General features: G+C 48.0%; 1 protein-coding gene across 4 annotated transcripts in view; it reads left to right on the top strand.

Annotated features, from left to right (window-relative positions):
- The window catches only part of CAPZB (capping actin protein of muscle Z-line subunit beta), a 631,298-nt gene that overhangs the window by 556,937 nt on the left and 55,984 nt on the right, over window positions 1-18,377 (top strand). For all 4 annotated transcript variants that reach the window (XM_069610389.1, XM_069610387.1, XM_069610388.1 and 1 more), the window contains exon 8: window positions 7,297-7,373. In XM_069610389.1, coding sequence (XP_069466490.1) covers window positions 7,297-7,373 — 77 coding nt within the window. The remainder of the gene's footprint in view (window positions 1-7,296; window positions 7,374-18,377) is intronic.

Here is an 18,377-nt window from a genome sequence, read left to right on the forward strand (position 1 = left end):
GGAGGATGAGGAGACTGAGTCACTATGATCTTAATCGGCCTCAATTTGGCGAGGACATGGTACTCTGACCTCCTAGAATTGACCATATGCCTACCTCTTGGGTTGCCTTGATAGCCGGACCTCCTATCCCAGTCGGAAGGTGGGGCACTTTCCCAAACCCAGATTGCTTTCATCTACATGCGTGACTCTTGAGAGGATGAGGAAGAAGTTCTTGATGTGCAGATGGTGAACATTAGAGGTGTGGTGCAGGGAACGCAGGATAGATCCTATTGCTTGTCCCACCACCATGGTGGTGGTGTTCCTTCTATTGCTAGCCTCTTCAGGCCTTCAGTTTGGTAGAGTGAAATGCGACTTTGCGGCTTTGTCTGTTGACGAGGTCTCCTGATCAATGATCCTTTTGGTTATGTTCCCTATTCCTGAAGGGTCTTGTAAATAGGTTTCTGCCTACCGCATATGTGGTCAGGACTGGGACCTAAACGTGTCTCTTATATTCTTGATGGCGGCTCTGTTTCAACCCATGAATTCGTCCTGTCAGGCTACTTACCTTGAAAACAGCCTTCCTGGAGGCAATCATGTCAGCAAGACACGTTTCCTTTGGCTCTTTAAGGAGAAACCGTCTCTTAAGGTTTGGCCTGGATTCCTGTCTAAAGTGGCTCTGAATTCCACATGTCCGACTATTAATTTCCCAGTTTTTTACCCTGCTCCACATCCTTATAAAGATAAGAGGAGGCAGAGGTTGGACCATAAGACATGTTTCTGCTTTTGTGTGGCAAGGGCAGTGGAATTCAGGCGCAATGACAAACTCTTTGGCATTCTCTGTCCCGAAAGGATTTGGCTGTGTCAAAACAGACAATTTCGAATGGATTGTGTCTTCAACGTATTCTTCTTTGATAATGGATATCCAGCTATAGAAAATTTAATTCGGCAGAGGGCGCTGTGCGTTGATGCAGTCCACTCGATGTCCATCGAAGTCCTCTGTCTCGGAGGTCATTGAGGGTAAATATAACATTTGCAGCGGCCGTTTCCTTCAGTTCAGTTTTTCCGAGTACGCTTGCGCTTCGAGAAACATGGTGTGCTTCTTTAGTTCTAATCCACGAAAATGTCTTCTTCATGGGCACCTGCTACCCTGAAGACCAGGTTTAAGAAGTGTCGAGACTGCGACTCAAAAATCTGGTTCGGTTATTGTATGTCTGTGGTGTCTATGTGTGGAGCACAAGACTTCGGCTTGCTCAAATGCCAGTCTGACTGGAAAGGCTCTGAAGGGAGAAAAGGGGAAATTGGCGGTAGGTAAAAACCCAAATAAATCCCAATAAACTACCCCGTCGTAAAAATATTCTTTGGACGAGCAGAGAGGCGACTCTCCTCAAAGGAAGGTTAAAAGATCCAGTTCAAGGAGTGGCTCCCACCACTCCTTATAATCGTCGAGGAAATCGGGTGGCCTTCTTCGACTTTGTCGGGCACATCCCATGAGAGGGTATCTTGTCCCACAAAAACCTCCACACCGGCCAAATGGGAAGCATTTAGGTCAGAAATGTGGAAAATATTTGAGGCAAAACCCTCAAGCCATGCTCCTACCACTCCTACCAAAGAAGCCGGTAAGTAAAGAGCTTGAGCCAAATCCTGTGCGGCCTCGAGCCCGGGGATTAAGTCCAGATCTGCATAGAGAGCCGTTGAGGCCTTGACATGATGAGAAATCATTTTGGGATCCTTCAAGCCGTAGGTCGAAGCATAAGTCGAGATCGAGCTAGTCTACGCCGGCTGTGCCATCTAAACCAATAGCACCTTCGACTCCATTGAATTCGAAAAAGATTTTGGTGCAGGTTTTGACTCCTCAATCGTCAAGTTAACAATTTCTTAAACCTTTGATGCCTATTCCAGACAAAACATATATTACTTTACCAAGGAAGGATTATTTCAAATCTGTCACCTCCAATGAATAAGGAAAATGAGCCATCAGATAATGATGTGCCATTTGGCCTTCAATATGGAACACCCTATGTGCCTGGAAGTTTTATTTCTGAGTCTAGATTAAAAGATCTTTATAAAAATTTGCAAACGGCCAGTGGGGTAGACGCCTCACCACAACTAGAATTTGGTAGACCTGAAGCTTGTGAGCATGCAGATGCACCATATACACAATGTCTAAAGTTGTAGACTACTTTGGGTGGAGTATGCCTACCCTCCCCTATGAGCAGGACAATCTAGCGGACATCCTTGTTAAGGGTCTGCAAATGGATCCCATTTTACCATTTCACATCTGTCTCCAAAAAAGGGTGGCAGCAAATTGTGAAACGCCAGAGTCTAATCCGGCATTATACAAAAACCTGAAAAAAATACCACCCATATAGTGACCCCAACTACTTACCAAAACACCCCACTCCAGAGAGTCTGGTGGTACAGGTAGCTTATCCAACTATGCCTCCAGATCGGGCTGACCAGAAAGATGCATGGGCAAGGAAGGCATTTTCTGCATTGAGCATGGCTCTTAAATGAGCCAACGCTACATGTGCCCTAGCAGAATTCTCATTCACTCTATGGGACTGTATTTCCATGGCGGCAGAGCACTTTCCTGAGGGGGAGGAAAGGGACTGGTTCTTGACTATTGTTAGAGACGGCAAAGAAGCAATGTGCGAGTCGCTTCAGTCGGGTCTGGATTCAGCTGACCCCATCAGCAGAGCCATGGCAACTAGCACCGTAATACCCAGATTTGCGTGGTTGAAGTCTGGATTTCCGGCGGATGTGCAGTCCAGACTCCTTAACATGCCTTTTGACGTCTCACCTTTTTGGCAACAAGGCTGACGAAAGCCTTGATAAATTGCAGACCTTTAAAGGCAGCTGCCAAATCCTTGGGTGCCACTATTAGGCAGCCTGAGCCCTTTCGCCCCAGTGGACAGCCTTGGAGGGGTAGAGCTTTTCGCTACTTCTCAGTTGGAAGAGCGAGAGGAATGGCTGGCCAAAGAAGATTCCCTTGTAGTGTACGAGCGAGAGATGCAAAGCCCGCTCAAGCAGGGACATTTACCAACGGCCACTCCATCAGCCACCTCAAAACCTCTCTGAAGTCTTTAGTCACGAAACACCAGTGGGAGGCAGACTGGCTCAGCATCTGAAAGAAGGATGCTTGCACATTGGAAACCATAGCCCAAGGTTACTGCCTCCCGTTGATTCAGATGCCTCCGAACCATCCACCGGAGAGCCACTCTTTGAAGGTTCCTGATACGCTCCTTGTGCTAGAAATGTTGACCCTGTTAGAGAAAGGCGCTATAGAACGAGTGCCTGTAGCGGAAAGGAACAAGGGATGGTTCACTCCATATTTCCTAATACCCGAGAAAGATGGAGGACTGAGACCCATCTTGGACATGAGATACTTGAACAAGTTCCTCGGGAAGAAAAAATTCAAAATGGTCACACTTTCACAGATCCTTCAGGCCCTCCACCTCCAGGATTGTGTGGTGTCATTGGACCTTCAGGGTGCTTACTTTCATGTGCCAATCCATCTCAAGCACAGAAAGTACCTGAGGTTTCCCATCGACTGTTCTCATTATCAGTTTTGAGTTCTGCCTTTCAGGCTGACTTCTGCCTGAGTCTCAGGAGTGGCAGCGAGTCTCGGGAGAAAGGCGTTTCACGTCTACCCCTAGCTAAACGATTGGCTAATCAAGGTGCGTTCTCCTGAACAAGTTTTGCATCATCTCAATGTCACCTGCCACTTTCTTCATAGACTGGGCTGCTCGCTCAATTTATAAGAAATCCCATATGAAAACTTCTCAAAAGCTCCAGTTCATCAGGGCTATACTGGATAGATCCTTGGGAAAGAGCTTGCCACCCGAGGTGAGGGCTCAAGACATTCTGCAGATGGGCTCCAAATTTCAGAGTGCCCAAGCATCTCCTGACCATCGATTTTATTTTGAGGTTGCTCAGCTTCATGGCATCCTGCATTTTCCTGGTGCCAGAGGCTCACCTGAGAATGAGATCCCTTCAATGAGTTCTCACGAACAATGGTCTCAATTCTCGGGCAACATGTCAGACCTGCTTCAGATTCCAGGCAGGGTCGCACAGGATCTTCTGCGGTGGGCCTGCAAGGACAAGATTGTGAAGGGAGAACCTTTTTGGCAACCATGGCCGGAGATAACGGTAGTGATGGACGTCTCACTCACGGGGTGGGGAGCCCACACCAACAATCTGACAATCATCGGTTGTTGGTCTCCATTGGAGTCCAAACTACACATCAGTCTTTTGTAGCTGAGGGCAATTAGACAGGCGCTGAAGGCTTTTCTGCCCTCCTACAAGGAAAGAATATCCTGGTAATGACTGACAGTACAGTGGCCATGTACCACCTGAACAAGAGGTGTAGGGGTCACTATTAATGTGCAGAGACACAATGCAGCTCTGGTACTGGGCAATTCAAGAAGGAATCTCCCTATCAGCAGTTGACCTAGCCAGAGAGAACATGGCGGCGGACACTCTGTGCAGGCACATCAGTCGCCCACGAGAGGGAGCTAGCTCAGGAAGTCCTTGAAGAGATCTTCACCCTTTGGGGAACCCCACAAGTGGATCTGTTCACAACCGGAAGTGCAAACTATACTGCTGCAGAGAATTTCCTCCAAGAGGAGCTCTAGGAGACGTGTTTGTGGTGGACTGGGGGTTGAGAAACTTCGGGAAACACATGATCCTAATTGCCACAGATTGGGCCAGGAGGATGTGGTACCTGGACCTTCTGGATGTCCATCCTCCCTCCAATACGTCTTCCACTAAGAGAACGTTCTCTCGCGAAAGGAGGGTCAGAGCTACTCTGACCCTCTCCGGGGTCAAGACACTCCACCTTCACGCATGGTTTCTGAGGGGCTGAGATAGGATGGGATCCTCCGGGATGACATAATGTAGATTTTGCTTTTGGCCAGAAGGCCAGCAACTAAGTCATTGTGCCGCTGGAACAATTTCTGCAGTTGGTGCAAGGATAAGAATGTAGACCCTTTACTATGTAAGACACCAGAAGTGTTATCTTTTCTGCTATACCTAGCCAAGCTGGGGCTCCACGTTTGGAACTATTAAAGGCTATTTGGCGGCTCTATCCATATTTAAGCGCTCGTCAGAGGAATCTTCATATTTCAATATCCCACTGGTGATGCAATTTCTAATGGGACTCACCATTGTGTCCCCTCTCCCTTCACCCACCTACCCCAAACTCCTTTCCAGTTTCCAATTTGTGACCTTAATCTGGTATTAACATTTCTTGTGTGCACCTTTTGAACCCCTACATTCATGCCTGTTAAACTATCCTCTTGGTGGCATTAACTTCAGCCCGTAGAATCAGTGAATTGCAGGCACTATCATCCAAGCCGCTATTTTCTACAAGGATAAGGTGGTCCTGAGGGTTAAGCCTTCATGTTTACCTAAACTCATTTCAGATTTTCATTGAGGACAAAAAATAGTATTGCCCACATTCTATCCTCCACCTCACCCTGAGATTAGAGAAGAGATTACACAGATTGGATCCATGTAGAGCTCGAAGATTCTACAGATCTAAATTATCCAAACATTGTATTAATGATCAGCTATTGTCTATACAGGCCACAAACTGGGTCAGAGTGACTAAACAGACCTTATCCAGATGGAACATTCTGGCAATTTCAGAATGCTGCAGGCTGCCAGGCAAGGGTCCTCCAGAATATTTAAGGGCCCATTCCACCAGCGGCACGGCTATCTCTACAAAGTGGTGTCCCGAACAAAAACATTTGTGACACAGCTACGTGGTCTACTGTACACACGTTCACAAAGCACTACTGCCTTGAGTCTTCCCTCGGTCAGAATGGAAGCTTTGGAAAAACGGTCCTCCATTCGGTTCTTGGAAACCATTAATAACTAAATTCTTACTCCCTCTACCTAAGCGAACATTGCTTTGGGAGTCCATCAAAGTTGAGGAATACGTGGGAGGACCCAATCCATTCAAAGAACATGTTACTTGCCCCTGGTAACGTTATTTCAATCTACTGTTCCTCCCACGTATTCCTCATTGCAGATTGTTAACGAAGAGCAGGGAAAGCTATGCCACTAGGCATCGGGGCACATTCCACCATGGGTATGGCAACATCCTCTGTTTGTCAAAGGTGCTTCCAGTAAAAGAAATGGCCTGAGTAGCAACGTGGTCGTCGCTCCACACATTCACTAGGCATTACTCCCTGGATGTGGCATGTGGCTCAGATGCCCTTTTCGGTAGGCCGGTTTTGCAGAGCATCCTTGTCTAAGGGCTTTCATCCCGCATCTGGACTCGGTACTGCTATGGGATTCTGTCTGATGAGGAATCTGCAGTAGAATACAATCCAATGAAGGAGAACATACTTACTTGTAATGTTCTTTGTATGGATTCTTCGCCCACAGATGCTTCATCACCCTCCCATCCGCCCCCATTATGAAAGTGGTCTGCAGTCTATGGGGTTTTCTTCTTGTATTGATGGGGTTTTCTTCTTGTATTGGTATAAGATTGTGAATAGTTGTTTACTAGGCACAGTTTGAGTCCTTTCTACGCTAACACTGTCAGTGTCTTGCAGTGCAATTCTGTTCTTCATTTAAAAGAGAAACAAATATATTTTGTTTGGCTGTCAGCCTGAATGATGTGGCATATGTACGACGTCCAACGTCGCAACCTTAGTTGCCCAGTTGCATGGTTTATTCAAGAGGGGATCGACTATTGACATTATACGCCCCCTGTCGACACTTTCCGAGCAGCTAACAGTGGAATGGCTATCTGATGAGGAATCTGCGGGAGAATACATAGAACATTACTGGTAAATCATTTCTGTCTACTTTCATCCCAATGCACTGAATCAGCGTTACTGTTTTTTAAGCCTATTGTTTTGTTCATTTACTTTACTTCATTTACATCGTTTGTTGCGTGTCAGCATTAATAGCCTTTCCTCTGCTTTTAGACCCGTTTCTGCTGCCTCACACTGTGCATTTGGCTGTGCACACACAAAAGCTGAAATACCTGCCATGGTTGGATTATTTTGGCAGGTTCTCCTGTTTAATACATCAGGCTAGCACTGTACGTAAGGTGCAGTGATCAAGTGATGGGAGAGGCCTTCTAGTCTCATTCCTGTATTATGCTTGATGTGTAGTGCTACAGTAAATGGCAGTAGTGAGCATTGTGTGGGGGTAATCCAGTCTTCAGTGTGGCCTAAATTGCTTGGCTATAGTAGAATACATTAAGGAAGTGAACCAGTCTCCTCTATGCCTGTGCTTTATGAGCAGCACTAATAGGACAGACCTACACCTACACTTACACTTTTTCTTCCTCCTTTGCAGGATATGGAGAACAAGATCAGGAGCACACTCAATGAGATCTACTTTGGGAAAACGAAGGACATAGTAAATGGACTGAGGTAATGACTACAAACACCCTCCAGACAGACACTGGGGGCTCGGAGCGACACCTTTTCATGGGACCACTGAACTATTTCCAAAGATGTCAATGTTCCTGCCTTGCACCTTCTTTCTTTACTACCACGCTTCTTTTCCCCTCTTTTGACCATTTCACAACCACTCAACTTTCCTTTCTGCTTTGGTTTAATTCTGCCCTTCGTTCCTTTTACATGACATTTCTTTTGTCCGGCTGTGGCCTTTTTACAGAAGTCTTCCCTCCACTATATTTGTACCACTGTACTCCTCTTCCCTCTCGTCTCCTTTAATGATCCCATTACCTATCTCCTTTTTACACCTGTCACTCCTGTCTCCCAGGTTTTAACACTCCGCTCCCATACACACTTCTCTGCTCCCTTCTGGTCGTACTACATTGCAACCTTTCCTGCCTTACTCTTCACCCTCTGCTCTGTTTTGGTCCAGTACCTTTAAACAACACCTCCCACAATATTGTATGCCCTTTGTTCTTTTAACCCATTCCCCCTCCATTATTGCTATACTTCTCTTGTGACGTTGGTGTACATAGTTACATTTTTGCTCTGTTAGTTCACAAATTTCTAGTCCCTCTCACTGTTGTTGCCTGGCATGATCTAAAGATAACCACCTTCATCCGTGCACATGTGAAATTTCACTGGGTACTTCCAGCTAATCAACAGGTATTTTTTCATTTATTTTAGAATCATGCAAGCAGTGCGCACACTCAATATGAATGTTAACATAAATCAAACGGATCTATCGTAGCAGTGAGATGTTTGTGGTCAGCCATATGGCCCTTCCATATTTTAACACATTATGACCCTGCTCAACCAGAAGGTCTTGGCCACATATCTAAGAACTCGTACTTGAGACCACATTTTTTTATCTTCACAGTGAGATAAGAGCTGCACCTCTTCCGCACAACTATGGCACACAATTATTGGTGGAGAGCGAAATTCCTGTGGACAATTAAATTTATGCGGATTGTGTCATTCCAGTTAATGCCATCTCTGCAGCTCTATGGATTGTGACCTACACAACATATTAGTTGTCTGCTCTTTGGAATCTATAGCTCGAGTACCACTCTTGATTATCTCCTTTTGTGGGTGCCCATCTGCGGCTCATTTTTCTTATCCTTGTCTTGTTGCGCTATTGTGTTGTATAAGACAGACACTACTACCCAAAGAATCAAAAATTAGTCGGGGTGCTCCTCTGAGAACGAACACGGCAAAAATGGCCTGTTCTTTGGGAAGGTACCCACTTTAGAGTCTGCAGCCACACTTAAGCTCACTGTGCCTTTCACAGATGGGAAATATCCATTTGCATATCAGTCTGTTTCCACCCACATGGGCAGTCCAGCACCGAAATGCTATGGCAAGTCCCTTCTGAACAAGAGTACCAACAGCAACCCCATACACATGTTTCATCCTTGTTGGGCATAATCAGTGAGGTGGAGGTCTGCCTCTCTGAGCACAGTAAGAAAGGTGTCAACGTCTGGATGACCCTGGGAAACTTAGGCTGACTAGCCCTAAGTCCCTTCAAAAAGTAAAAGTTTAAAAACAATCCTGCTATTAAAGGATAACTAATATAGTTTTCTCAACGGTGAGATGGTAGAGCACTTGCTTATTTTGGGGACAATCCTTGCTGCTGTGTTCTGCAAGACCACTAAATGCTAAAATATTTTTTCCGGGACACCTGCATAAAGCACATTGCAATAGTTCATTTTTGCAAAGACAAAAGACAATAGCCCTGGCAATGGATGCATAGTGTTTTTCTGTAAACAGGGGCCTAATTTGACAAAGCAGCATGAATGAGGTAGATATTAGAACTTTTTATAACTTAACCTTTAGTACCATTTATAGGATGCAATCCAGGATCACGCCAAGGTTTTTGATATTGTCTTGAATATTAGTAGTATGGCCTGCAATCATTATGGTGGGATAGGTATCCATAGTTCTGATGATTAGAATCACATGCTGTGCATATGGTCTGACATCCAGTGGTAACCGCAGAGTATTGCATCTTGTCTTTCGGGGATCGAAAGGGGACGTCATAGGCGTGTCTATAACACTATCCCTATCGTGACAGACATGTAGTGTACCCAAAATCCCTCACGCGCCGAGGTCCCTCAGATTGTTTTTTTCCACCCAGATAACTGGTCGCCCTATAGTGGAGCTCTTACTTAAGAGACATTGTTTATTATCCTAACCGACTTTTCGGTTATTTCCCCCTTAAGTCATTTCGACACCAAGAACAACTTCGACGACTACGGGGGACAAGCTACAGCGGTGCTGTTCGGCGGCTACGATCTGGCGGCTGAAGCATCCACGTGGCCGGGCCTTATGGCCGGGCCTTCTGGCCGGCCTGTACAGTAGGGAGAGTGGGGTCGGGGTGGCCATATTTCCGGTATGTCTTTCCTCTTTCCTCCTCTTTACCTTATAGGTCTGGTCATCTTCCACTTTGGCTATAGAAAGAACTCCTTTTAGGTTCTGTCCTAAGTGTTGGACTAGATACCCTTGGAAAGATGAACACAGGACCTGCAACTCCTGTCTCCCCTTGGATCCCGACGAAAAGCGGTGTGCGGCCTGCTAACTCCTTCAGCCTAAGACCCTTAAGGAGCGCTGTGTAAAGCGGTGGGCCGAGTACGGTATTCCCCGGGTGGAATCCCCTTCAACCACAGCCACACCCGCCGAAAGTGACCGGGACACCTCTGATGTACAAACATCAGTTGCGGATGTGATGGACGTCGAGGCGGACACTTCTAGGTCCGCCACGCCCATCCCTGACTCTGATCTTGCTTCAGGGACAACACCCAGCGACAGGGGCATACAAGTGCATTACATTAAGCACACAACCCCTACACCTATTTCGACGGATGCATCGAAAAAGGTAAAAGTGCCAGCAGGGCCGTTGAAAATTTCGGCCGATTCCTCGGATCATTCAGATCCAAAGCCTTCCCCGCATCCGCAGCAGCGTCTTGCGACTGGGCATTCCAAGACAAACAAGGGCCCTATCCCTAAATCAGGTTTACACATGTTCTGCCGAAAAACATGGGGCAGGCCGCGGACATATCTTTAGATACGTTAGGGTGGCCCGATTCTCACGATGCCTATGAGGACCATCAAGAGCCTCTTTCCAACACTGAGAGACAATTATTCGCGCCAAAGGGCAAAAGACAACGCTTTTCCATCCATAGGCTCTTCTGGGTCATCTAAATAGACCAGAGAGAAATTTGAAGGGTGTATGGACCGTCTTGAGAGAATTATCAACTTTTATGACCATCCTTCCCCAAAAAGATCTTGTGTTGAGCCTATTCTTTAAATTGCTTCACATTTCCATGAAGATCAGCCTTTTGTCCCCCTCCATCATGAAGATATCGTCCAGATTGATGCCTATATGGCTCCTAGGCAGTTACCCCAGACTGGCCAAACTCAAATATGCTGTAAAACTGATGGACTTGCTGTGCATAACGGCCAAGAGAACTATTGCCATGGCCTGGAAAAGGCCCGCAGGACCGAATTATAAAGTATGGCGCAAAGAACTGGAAAGATGGGCGAACGCTGAAACAAGAGCCTGGGAGGACAGCGTAGCTAGATCCACTGAAGACTCGAGCATGGCCCTAGCGGCATGGAAGGACACCATGTCTAAACTGTTCCGATCCTGTGATGATAAACCCCCTTGAACAATGCACCCAGTTGACCTTTTGTTCCACATAGGTGGACAAAACACTAGATACTAGACCCCCACAGTCCCGGACTATATCTGGAATGATTCCACCCACTCCCCCGAAGACAGATCACCCGCCCTCCCCGTAAACCTGTCAACCATCTCCCGCCCCTTGTAAGGAGACAGTTAATGTTAATTTGTTGAATAAGTGTTTTATTTGGAAAAGGCACAATTGCAGTAAATAAGTCGGATATTCTGAACAAAGAACCCGACCGGCAATATTGTAAGATGTTCATAACTATAAATGGCAATAAACAAATTTTAAAATAAAATAGGGACATCTACAGTGAGGATGAAGAACCTTCCTTCCTACAGAATGAAGATGAGGACCAGGTGGATGCCACGGACAATTGGGAAGAAACCCAGCAAGTGGTGGCGGACCTATGGACACTTCCACATCAAGATCAGGACACTGATGTATTGTGCCTGGATTCCTCCCCGTCCACACCGGCTTGCCAGGCTTTGCCTGTAGACGGCCAAATGGCCTTCGGTGCCATGTTAAAGAAGGCAGCTGAGCATTTTCAAATCTCTACTCAAGGGCAGTGCCTGAGCAGGACTTTGTAGAGGATATCCTTAAGGAGAAACCTCCCTCCAGCCAAGCCATTCCCATCCTTAATTCTATTAAGAGAAGATTGGCTCCTTCCCTAGTTTCACCAGCTAAAACCAGGGCACTGAATCCGAGAGTTGAAAAATTGTTTCGGCCAGCCCCTTTGACCTTCAATACGTTAAAAGGCACGCCACCCCAGATTCTCTGGTAGCAACTACCACCCGGAAACGGGCAGGCGTACCCCTTGCTACAGGGGAGGCACCTCCAGATAGAGAATCCAAAAGGTTATATGCCCTCGGTAAACGGGTTACCTCGGCTGCCGCATATACTATGCTCATATCGAATAACACTACGCTACTGGCGAGTTATGCTGACGCTCAATGGAACCTCGTACAAGGAGGTCTCCAAGAGGTCCCAGAGCCCATCCGGTCCAAGATTCTCACTATTTTGACTGAAGGCAGGCAAGTGAACCAACGTAATAAAGAACACTCTGGCCACGGCTGAAACTGCAGGCAGGTCTCAGGCCCAAGGAGCCTTACTCAAAAAGCACGCTTGGCTGCGTACCTCAGGGTTTAAATCTGAAACGCAGGCCTCGCTCATCAATAAACCACTTGAAGAAGCTAACCTCTTCGCAAAGGCGGCCAATGAGGCCCTAGAAACAGCAAAAAAGGCGCTTGAGATTCGAAGTCTCTGCAGCAAATCGCTTAAAGACCTTCCCCGCCCCCCCCCCCCCCCCCCCCCGAGAGGAAATAATTCTTGGCAGTCCTTTCGAGGGCAGTCCCGTGCAAGTCCGAACAACTATGGCACGGGAAACTTCAATGCTGGACAAACGGGAAGCCCTGCATGCTACCCTCCAAGGGGTCAGCGACGCGGCAAAGCCAGAGGTAGAGGCCCAATCCTAGAGGAGCCGCAGCCTCCGGTCAAAAATGACCATTGGATCCAGGTTCCCTCCCATGTCACCCCGGTCGAGGGTCATAAAGACGGTCGCCCACGGGTACTGCATGGAATTTGCCAGACCTACACAATTCAGACCACCGCCCTCGCAGCGCCTTTCACCAGACCATCTGGAGATCCTGAATCAAGAGGTGAAAGCGCTGCTGGGAAAGATCGCCATAGAAGCCATCTCTATTCTTCAGGTAAACAAGGGTATTTATTTCCTTGTACACAAAAAGGACCTCACCATGCTCCCTGTTCTAGACCTGCACCCATCGAACAAGTTAACACCTCAAGTTTTGCATGGTAACGCTACAGAAGGTGATCCCACTGTTGAAACAGGGGGACTACATGGCAACATTGGACATGAAAGATGCATACTTTCATATTTCAATGTTGCCAGGGCACAGAAAATATCGAAGGTTCATGATAGAGGACAGGCACTACCAATTCAAGGTACCCCCCTTCGGCATTACCTCGGTGCCAAGGGTTTTTACGAAAATCCTGGCAGTAGCTGCAGCACACCTGCGCAGGTTATCCGTCCCGGTTTACCCTTACCTCAATGGCTGGCTCATAACAGGGGACTCGTACGACACATGTTTTTTGAACACACAAAAGACCGTAGACCTTCTGTTCAGTCTGGGGTTCTCTATCAACTAGAACAAATCCAGTCTAGTCCCCAGCCAAATAAAACAATTTCTGGGAGCTCTAATCCGGACGAAAGACAGCCTCGTCTTCCCCTCCAACGAGAGGGTTCAGAACATGCTTTTTCAGATCCCTCAATATGTAGCCAGTCGGGAGGTGACCGTGCGCAAAGCCATGCTAGGAATAATGGCGTTGTGCATATACTTGGTTGCTCACGCGTAGCTGCGCATGCGTCCCATGCAAGAGTGCCTCAACAGCCAGTGGTGTCAGGCCAGTGGACAATGGGAAGATCTGGTAATTGTCTGGCCAGCTCTCGTTCAATCTGCAGTGGTGGTCAAGAGAAAACCTCTTGAAGTGGAAGACCTTCACCACCCCTGCAGTGGAAGCTATTCTCACGACAGACGCATCTCTCACAGGGTGAGAGGGCTCACCTCCTTCAGCAGACAGCACATGGAATGTGGTTCCCTCATGTAGCGTCCAACCATATAAATTTACTGGAACTATTAGCGGTGTTCAAGGCATTAAAGGCCTTTCAGATGCAACTACAAGGGAAGACGGTGCTGATTCTAACAGACAGCACTACAGCCATGTATTACCTGAACAAACAGGGGGGCCCCTCACTCTCCAGGGCTATCCAAGCTGTCCCCAAACCTTTGGATATGGGCTCTCAAACACAAGATGTTTCTGCTGTCCCAACATGTTCCAGGGGAACTCAATCTTCTGGTAGATGTGCTCAGCTGAGATTTTCCTCTGCCCAAAGAATACGAATGACGCCTGCACGAAGACATCGTGTCCAACGTTTTCGCAGAATGGGGCTTCCCAGGTTGTACCTTTATTAAATAAAAACGGTTTGTCATGAAGACCCACGGCATGACCCTGGCAAAAAAGGACTGCTTGGACAAGAATTACTGGGTCCCCGACACAGCTCTGCAGTGCCTCAGATCTCAACCATCACCACACTCGGTGGTCTCTGCTCAAAAAAGGGCCCATGGCCCATCTCCCTCTAGAACCGGAGGGTAACAAGCTGCATGCGACTGGGAAGCGTATCATCACGACAGCGGCATCTACTATCAAGGCTGTGAAAACACCTTAACCATACTCTCGAGGTATTATGGAGAGCTTTGGTATAAGTTAGGACCCATCCTCGACTTCCTCCTGGGGGACAAGAAGGCTGAGAGCCTAGTGTTCCACGAGGGAGAGGTAGCCTGTCACCATGCGATTACTGTCGCCTTGGGCATCACAGATTCAGGATTTTGGCAGATGGGCAATGGAGTGGCCCTCCGCTGCCAAGGTTGGTTCAAGGCCGCCAACTTCTGCATGGATGTACAGACAAAAGTGGTAAACATGCCATTCGATGACGACACCTTTCAGGCCATATAAACGGACACTGAAACTGCACTTTCGTTAGGCACTCAAACGGAGGCGGCCATCCTTCCACTCCTCTAAAGGGAAAGTCTTGAGGTACTCCAAAGGGTTCACCTCACCCTATTGGCAGGCCTCCTGTTCAACCACCCAGGAGGCATATAGCAGATTTTCCCAGGCCTACAGAAGTGGCTACGAGCATCGTCATTCTCCAGCATCCAGAACGCAGATGCCAAAGCAAGCCTGACCCGGCCCAGGGCCCGTGCGAACACTTCTACATCCCAGTGGGAGGCCAGTTCTAGCAATCTCCACAGACAGATGGGTGCTAGATATCCTTCAACAGGGTCACTCACTGGAATTCCAGAACAAATGCTCTCACATTCCTCCCGTTCCCAGACGAGAACAGCACGTAGCATAGTTACTAGGGGATTTTCAAGCTAGTCCCTCAGCGCCTCCACTTCTCCAGAGTGTACGCCAGATACTTTATGGTGTGAAAAAGTCAGGAAGGTGGAGACCCATTCTAGACTTGCGACGCCTCAACATATTCATGTTGATGGAGCATGTGCTCCATCAACAGGAGGAAGGAGATTGCCTGGTGACCTTTGAGTGGGATGACGCTTACTTCCACATTCATCCCAAACACTTGAAAGTTCAGGGAAGACTATACCAGTTCAAAGCCGTGCCATTCGTCTTGAAGTCGACCCAGATGGGTGTTAATCAAGTGCTTGGCTCCGGTTGCAGCGTACCTGCGTTGCAAGGGAATCTACGTCTATCGTTACCTAGTCGATTGTCTAATCCAATCCTGCTCACGCGCTGTAATTCCATCACACCACAGAGACCATCAGACCCTAATTTCTCTGGGATTCTCAAACTATCAGAAATCCTGCATAGCGCCATCTCAGAACACACTATTCCTGGGATCCCGCCTCAACACACTGCCTTTGGCTCTTTTTGGTTCCTGCTGCCACTTCACGTGCACAACCAAATCTGAAGATGGCCAGCAGGGGTGGAGCTTAGGATAACTAATGTCATTGGCTGGAGCAGTATGATCCTAGTGACACTAATAGGCTTTGCAAGCGCCTAGCATTTTTAGCTTTAAAGCAAAACTGCTTTAATATTACTGAAGATTCCCAGGCTGACTGGGAATATTCATGAGCATGTGAATCCATGCAGCAGTTGGAGGGAAGTAACGTGTTCCTTTTTTGAATGCATTTCTAAGAATCTAAAGGTGACGGTTTTTACTATTCGCTTCAAAGATCGTAGATTTATAGGCTAGCCTGGGCATTTTAAGATAGTTGCTGTTCATTGGATTAGGGTGTCTTTTCCATTTTTTCTTTGCGCTCATAAAAATAAAAAGGGTAGCAATGTTTCTGAAATGGTTATTCTTAATGCTTTTACTTTTATAATTTTTTATTTGTTAGGCGCTTATACACAAGTGAAGTGCTTCAAAGCGCTTCAACGCGGGAAGGTAACAAGGGAATACAGTCATTCTTAGGCCTTGCAGTTTCTGAATGGTTTAACAAAAGAATGACTAGCAAACTAGGCCTGGTGGCATTACTCCTAGTGCAAGTGCATGACAAGAAGGAAGGCGAGAAAGTGGGGCGGAGGGGGAAGAGAATAACCTACAATCCTTAAACTACCATACTAAGCCAATGACATTTCAAATCATGCAAGTGCATGACAGAGAGTGAGGTGGTGGTGGTGGTGGTGGTGGTGGTGGTGGTGGTGGTGGGGGGGTGGAGGGGGTACGGGACGGGAGAATAACATACAGAAACAAAAAAATGACCGTACTAGGCCTGGCTCATTCTAGGTAATGTTAGTGTGCAGACGGGAAGTGAAAGGGAGGGGGAAGGGAGCAAGTGCGCCCAGTCAGCAGGTCCCTGGATTAAGTGCAGAGAGGTTACCCTTCTCATGGAACGTATTCCAGAGGTGCAGTAGTGGTGAGCATAGTGCAGAGGCCTGGGGGGGGGGGGGGGGGGGGGGGAGTGTGAGGACTGGCAGGGAAGCCTGAGACTTGTGTGGCTCTGGTGCTGCACCAGGCAACCAGTCAGCAAAACGGAGCAGAGTTAAGGAAGAGAAGGAGAGAAGTGGGCGAGAATAGAGAGGTTAGCAAGGGAGAGAGAAAGAGGAAAGTCTTGAGGATTTTTCGGAACTTAAGGAGATCCGGCTCAAGAAACAGAGGGGCAGGGGAAGTTGTTCCAGAAGGAAGCACCTGCAGAGGATAAAGTCTACCCCCAAATCTCTGTTTGGAAAAACAGCCCACCCGCAGAGTTGGAAGAGGACGAACGGGGGGCACTAGAAGTAAAGTATTTAGGGAGAGAGAGTTGTAGATGGTGTAGGCCTGGCCCCAGAAAACCTTGTGCACTATGCAGAGGGTCTTGAACTTGATCCTTGCAGCCACTGGGTGGGGAGGCCAGTGGAGGGATTTCAGCACCAGAGATGCGGTCCCTGGGCTTGAGGCCAATAAGAAGTCTTGCGGTTCTGTTCTGGATGTGTTGAGTCGAAGATGACCCCTAGATTTTTTGCCTCAATAGTGGGCGAGGGCGTAGGGCCAAGGGAGGCCAGCCAGTGGGAGAGCGGAGCAGGGGTCCCAATGAGGACTATCTGTCTTGTTGGCATTGAGGCAGAGATGTTCGCAGCACACTAAGGCTGAATTGCGGACAGTCAGGAATGAGCGGGGAGGGGGCCGAGGGTAGCTTGATAGAGCTGTGTGTCATCCGTATAACACTGTAAGTTGGAGGTGAAGGTAGAGATCCTGTGGGCCGGGGGGGGCCATGTAGACATTGAAGGACAGGGGCATAGATTAGATCCTTGGGGGGTGGGGGACACCACAAGTAGAAAGAGTGATAGCGGAGAGAAAAGACCCATGTTCCACCTGGGAAGGACAGTCCAAGAGAAAGGAGGCAAGCCACGCCAGGGCCTGATCTGTGATGGCCAAGTTATCAAGCAGACCGGAGATAAAGATGTTGGTTTACTGTATTGAAAGCAGAAGAGATGTCAAGAATGAGGACAGGGGGGGGTGTGGGTTTCAAGATTTGAGAGCAGGCCTTCACGGGTTTTCAGAAGAGCAGTTTCCGTGCCTCTGTATGCTCTAAAGCGAGACTGATGGTCATGGAGAAAACAGATTCAATGTGGGCAGGTAACTTCTCCAGGAGTTTTCCCAGGAAGGTAGTGTTGGAGATCGGGCTGTAGTTTGCCAGAATACAAGGGTTGTCGGAAGGTTTCTTGAGCAGAGAGTGCACAAGAGTGCTTGAGAGAGCGAGTGTGTCAATGTCCTTGATGGTTTTGGAAGGGTAGGTGGCCCACCTGTTTGGAAGAGGCTTTCATAGACTGGACTTGTCTAGGGACCTTCTCAGGTGTGACAGCAGAGGAGGAGGAGGAGGAGGACACAAGAGAGAGGGGTGTGGGTGGCCGGGGGGGTGGCCAAGAGATGATGGTGCATGAGTGGGTGAGGAGGCCAGGATGTCCTGTGTTTTGGTGGTGAAGTGTGCAGCCAGGGCCGAGCAAATGGCCTGGGTGGGTACAGTAGAGGAGGATGATGCTGCAGTTTCCTGTAGACTGAAAATTTTGGCCCTGTTGGGTGCTGCGGAGATGCCGGCTTGAATATGGACTCTTTGGACCAGATGAGGGGGCTGTATTGCCTTTGAAGAAGGCGGCAGGCCAGCGTGTCGGAGGGTGTACCTGAGGATCCCCATTTCTGTTCTGCTGCTCTGCACTTGCGTTTAAGGGCAGCCAGATCGGAGTCGTACCAAGAGTTGCACTTTTTGGCAGGGTTCAG

Source organism: Ambystoma mexicanum, chromosome 8, assembly GCF_040938575.1.
Source record: "Ambystoma mexicanum isolate Mex_15411 chromosome 8, UKY_AmexF1_1, whole genome shotgun sequence".
In the NCBI taxonomy this organism is placed as follows: domain Eukaryota; kingdom Metazoa; phylum Chordata; class Amphibia; order Caudata; family Ambystomatidae; genus Ambystoma; species Ambystoma mexicanum.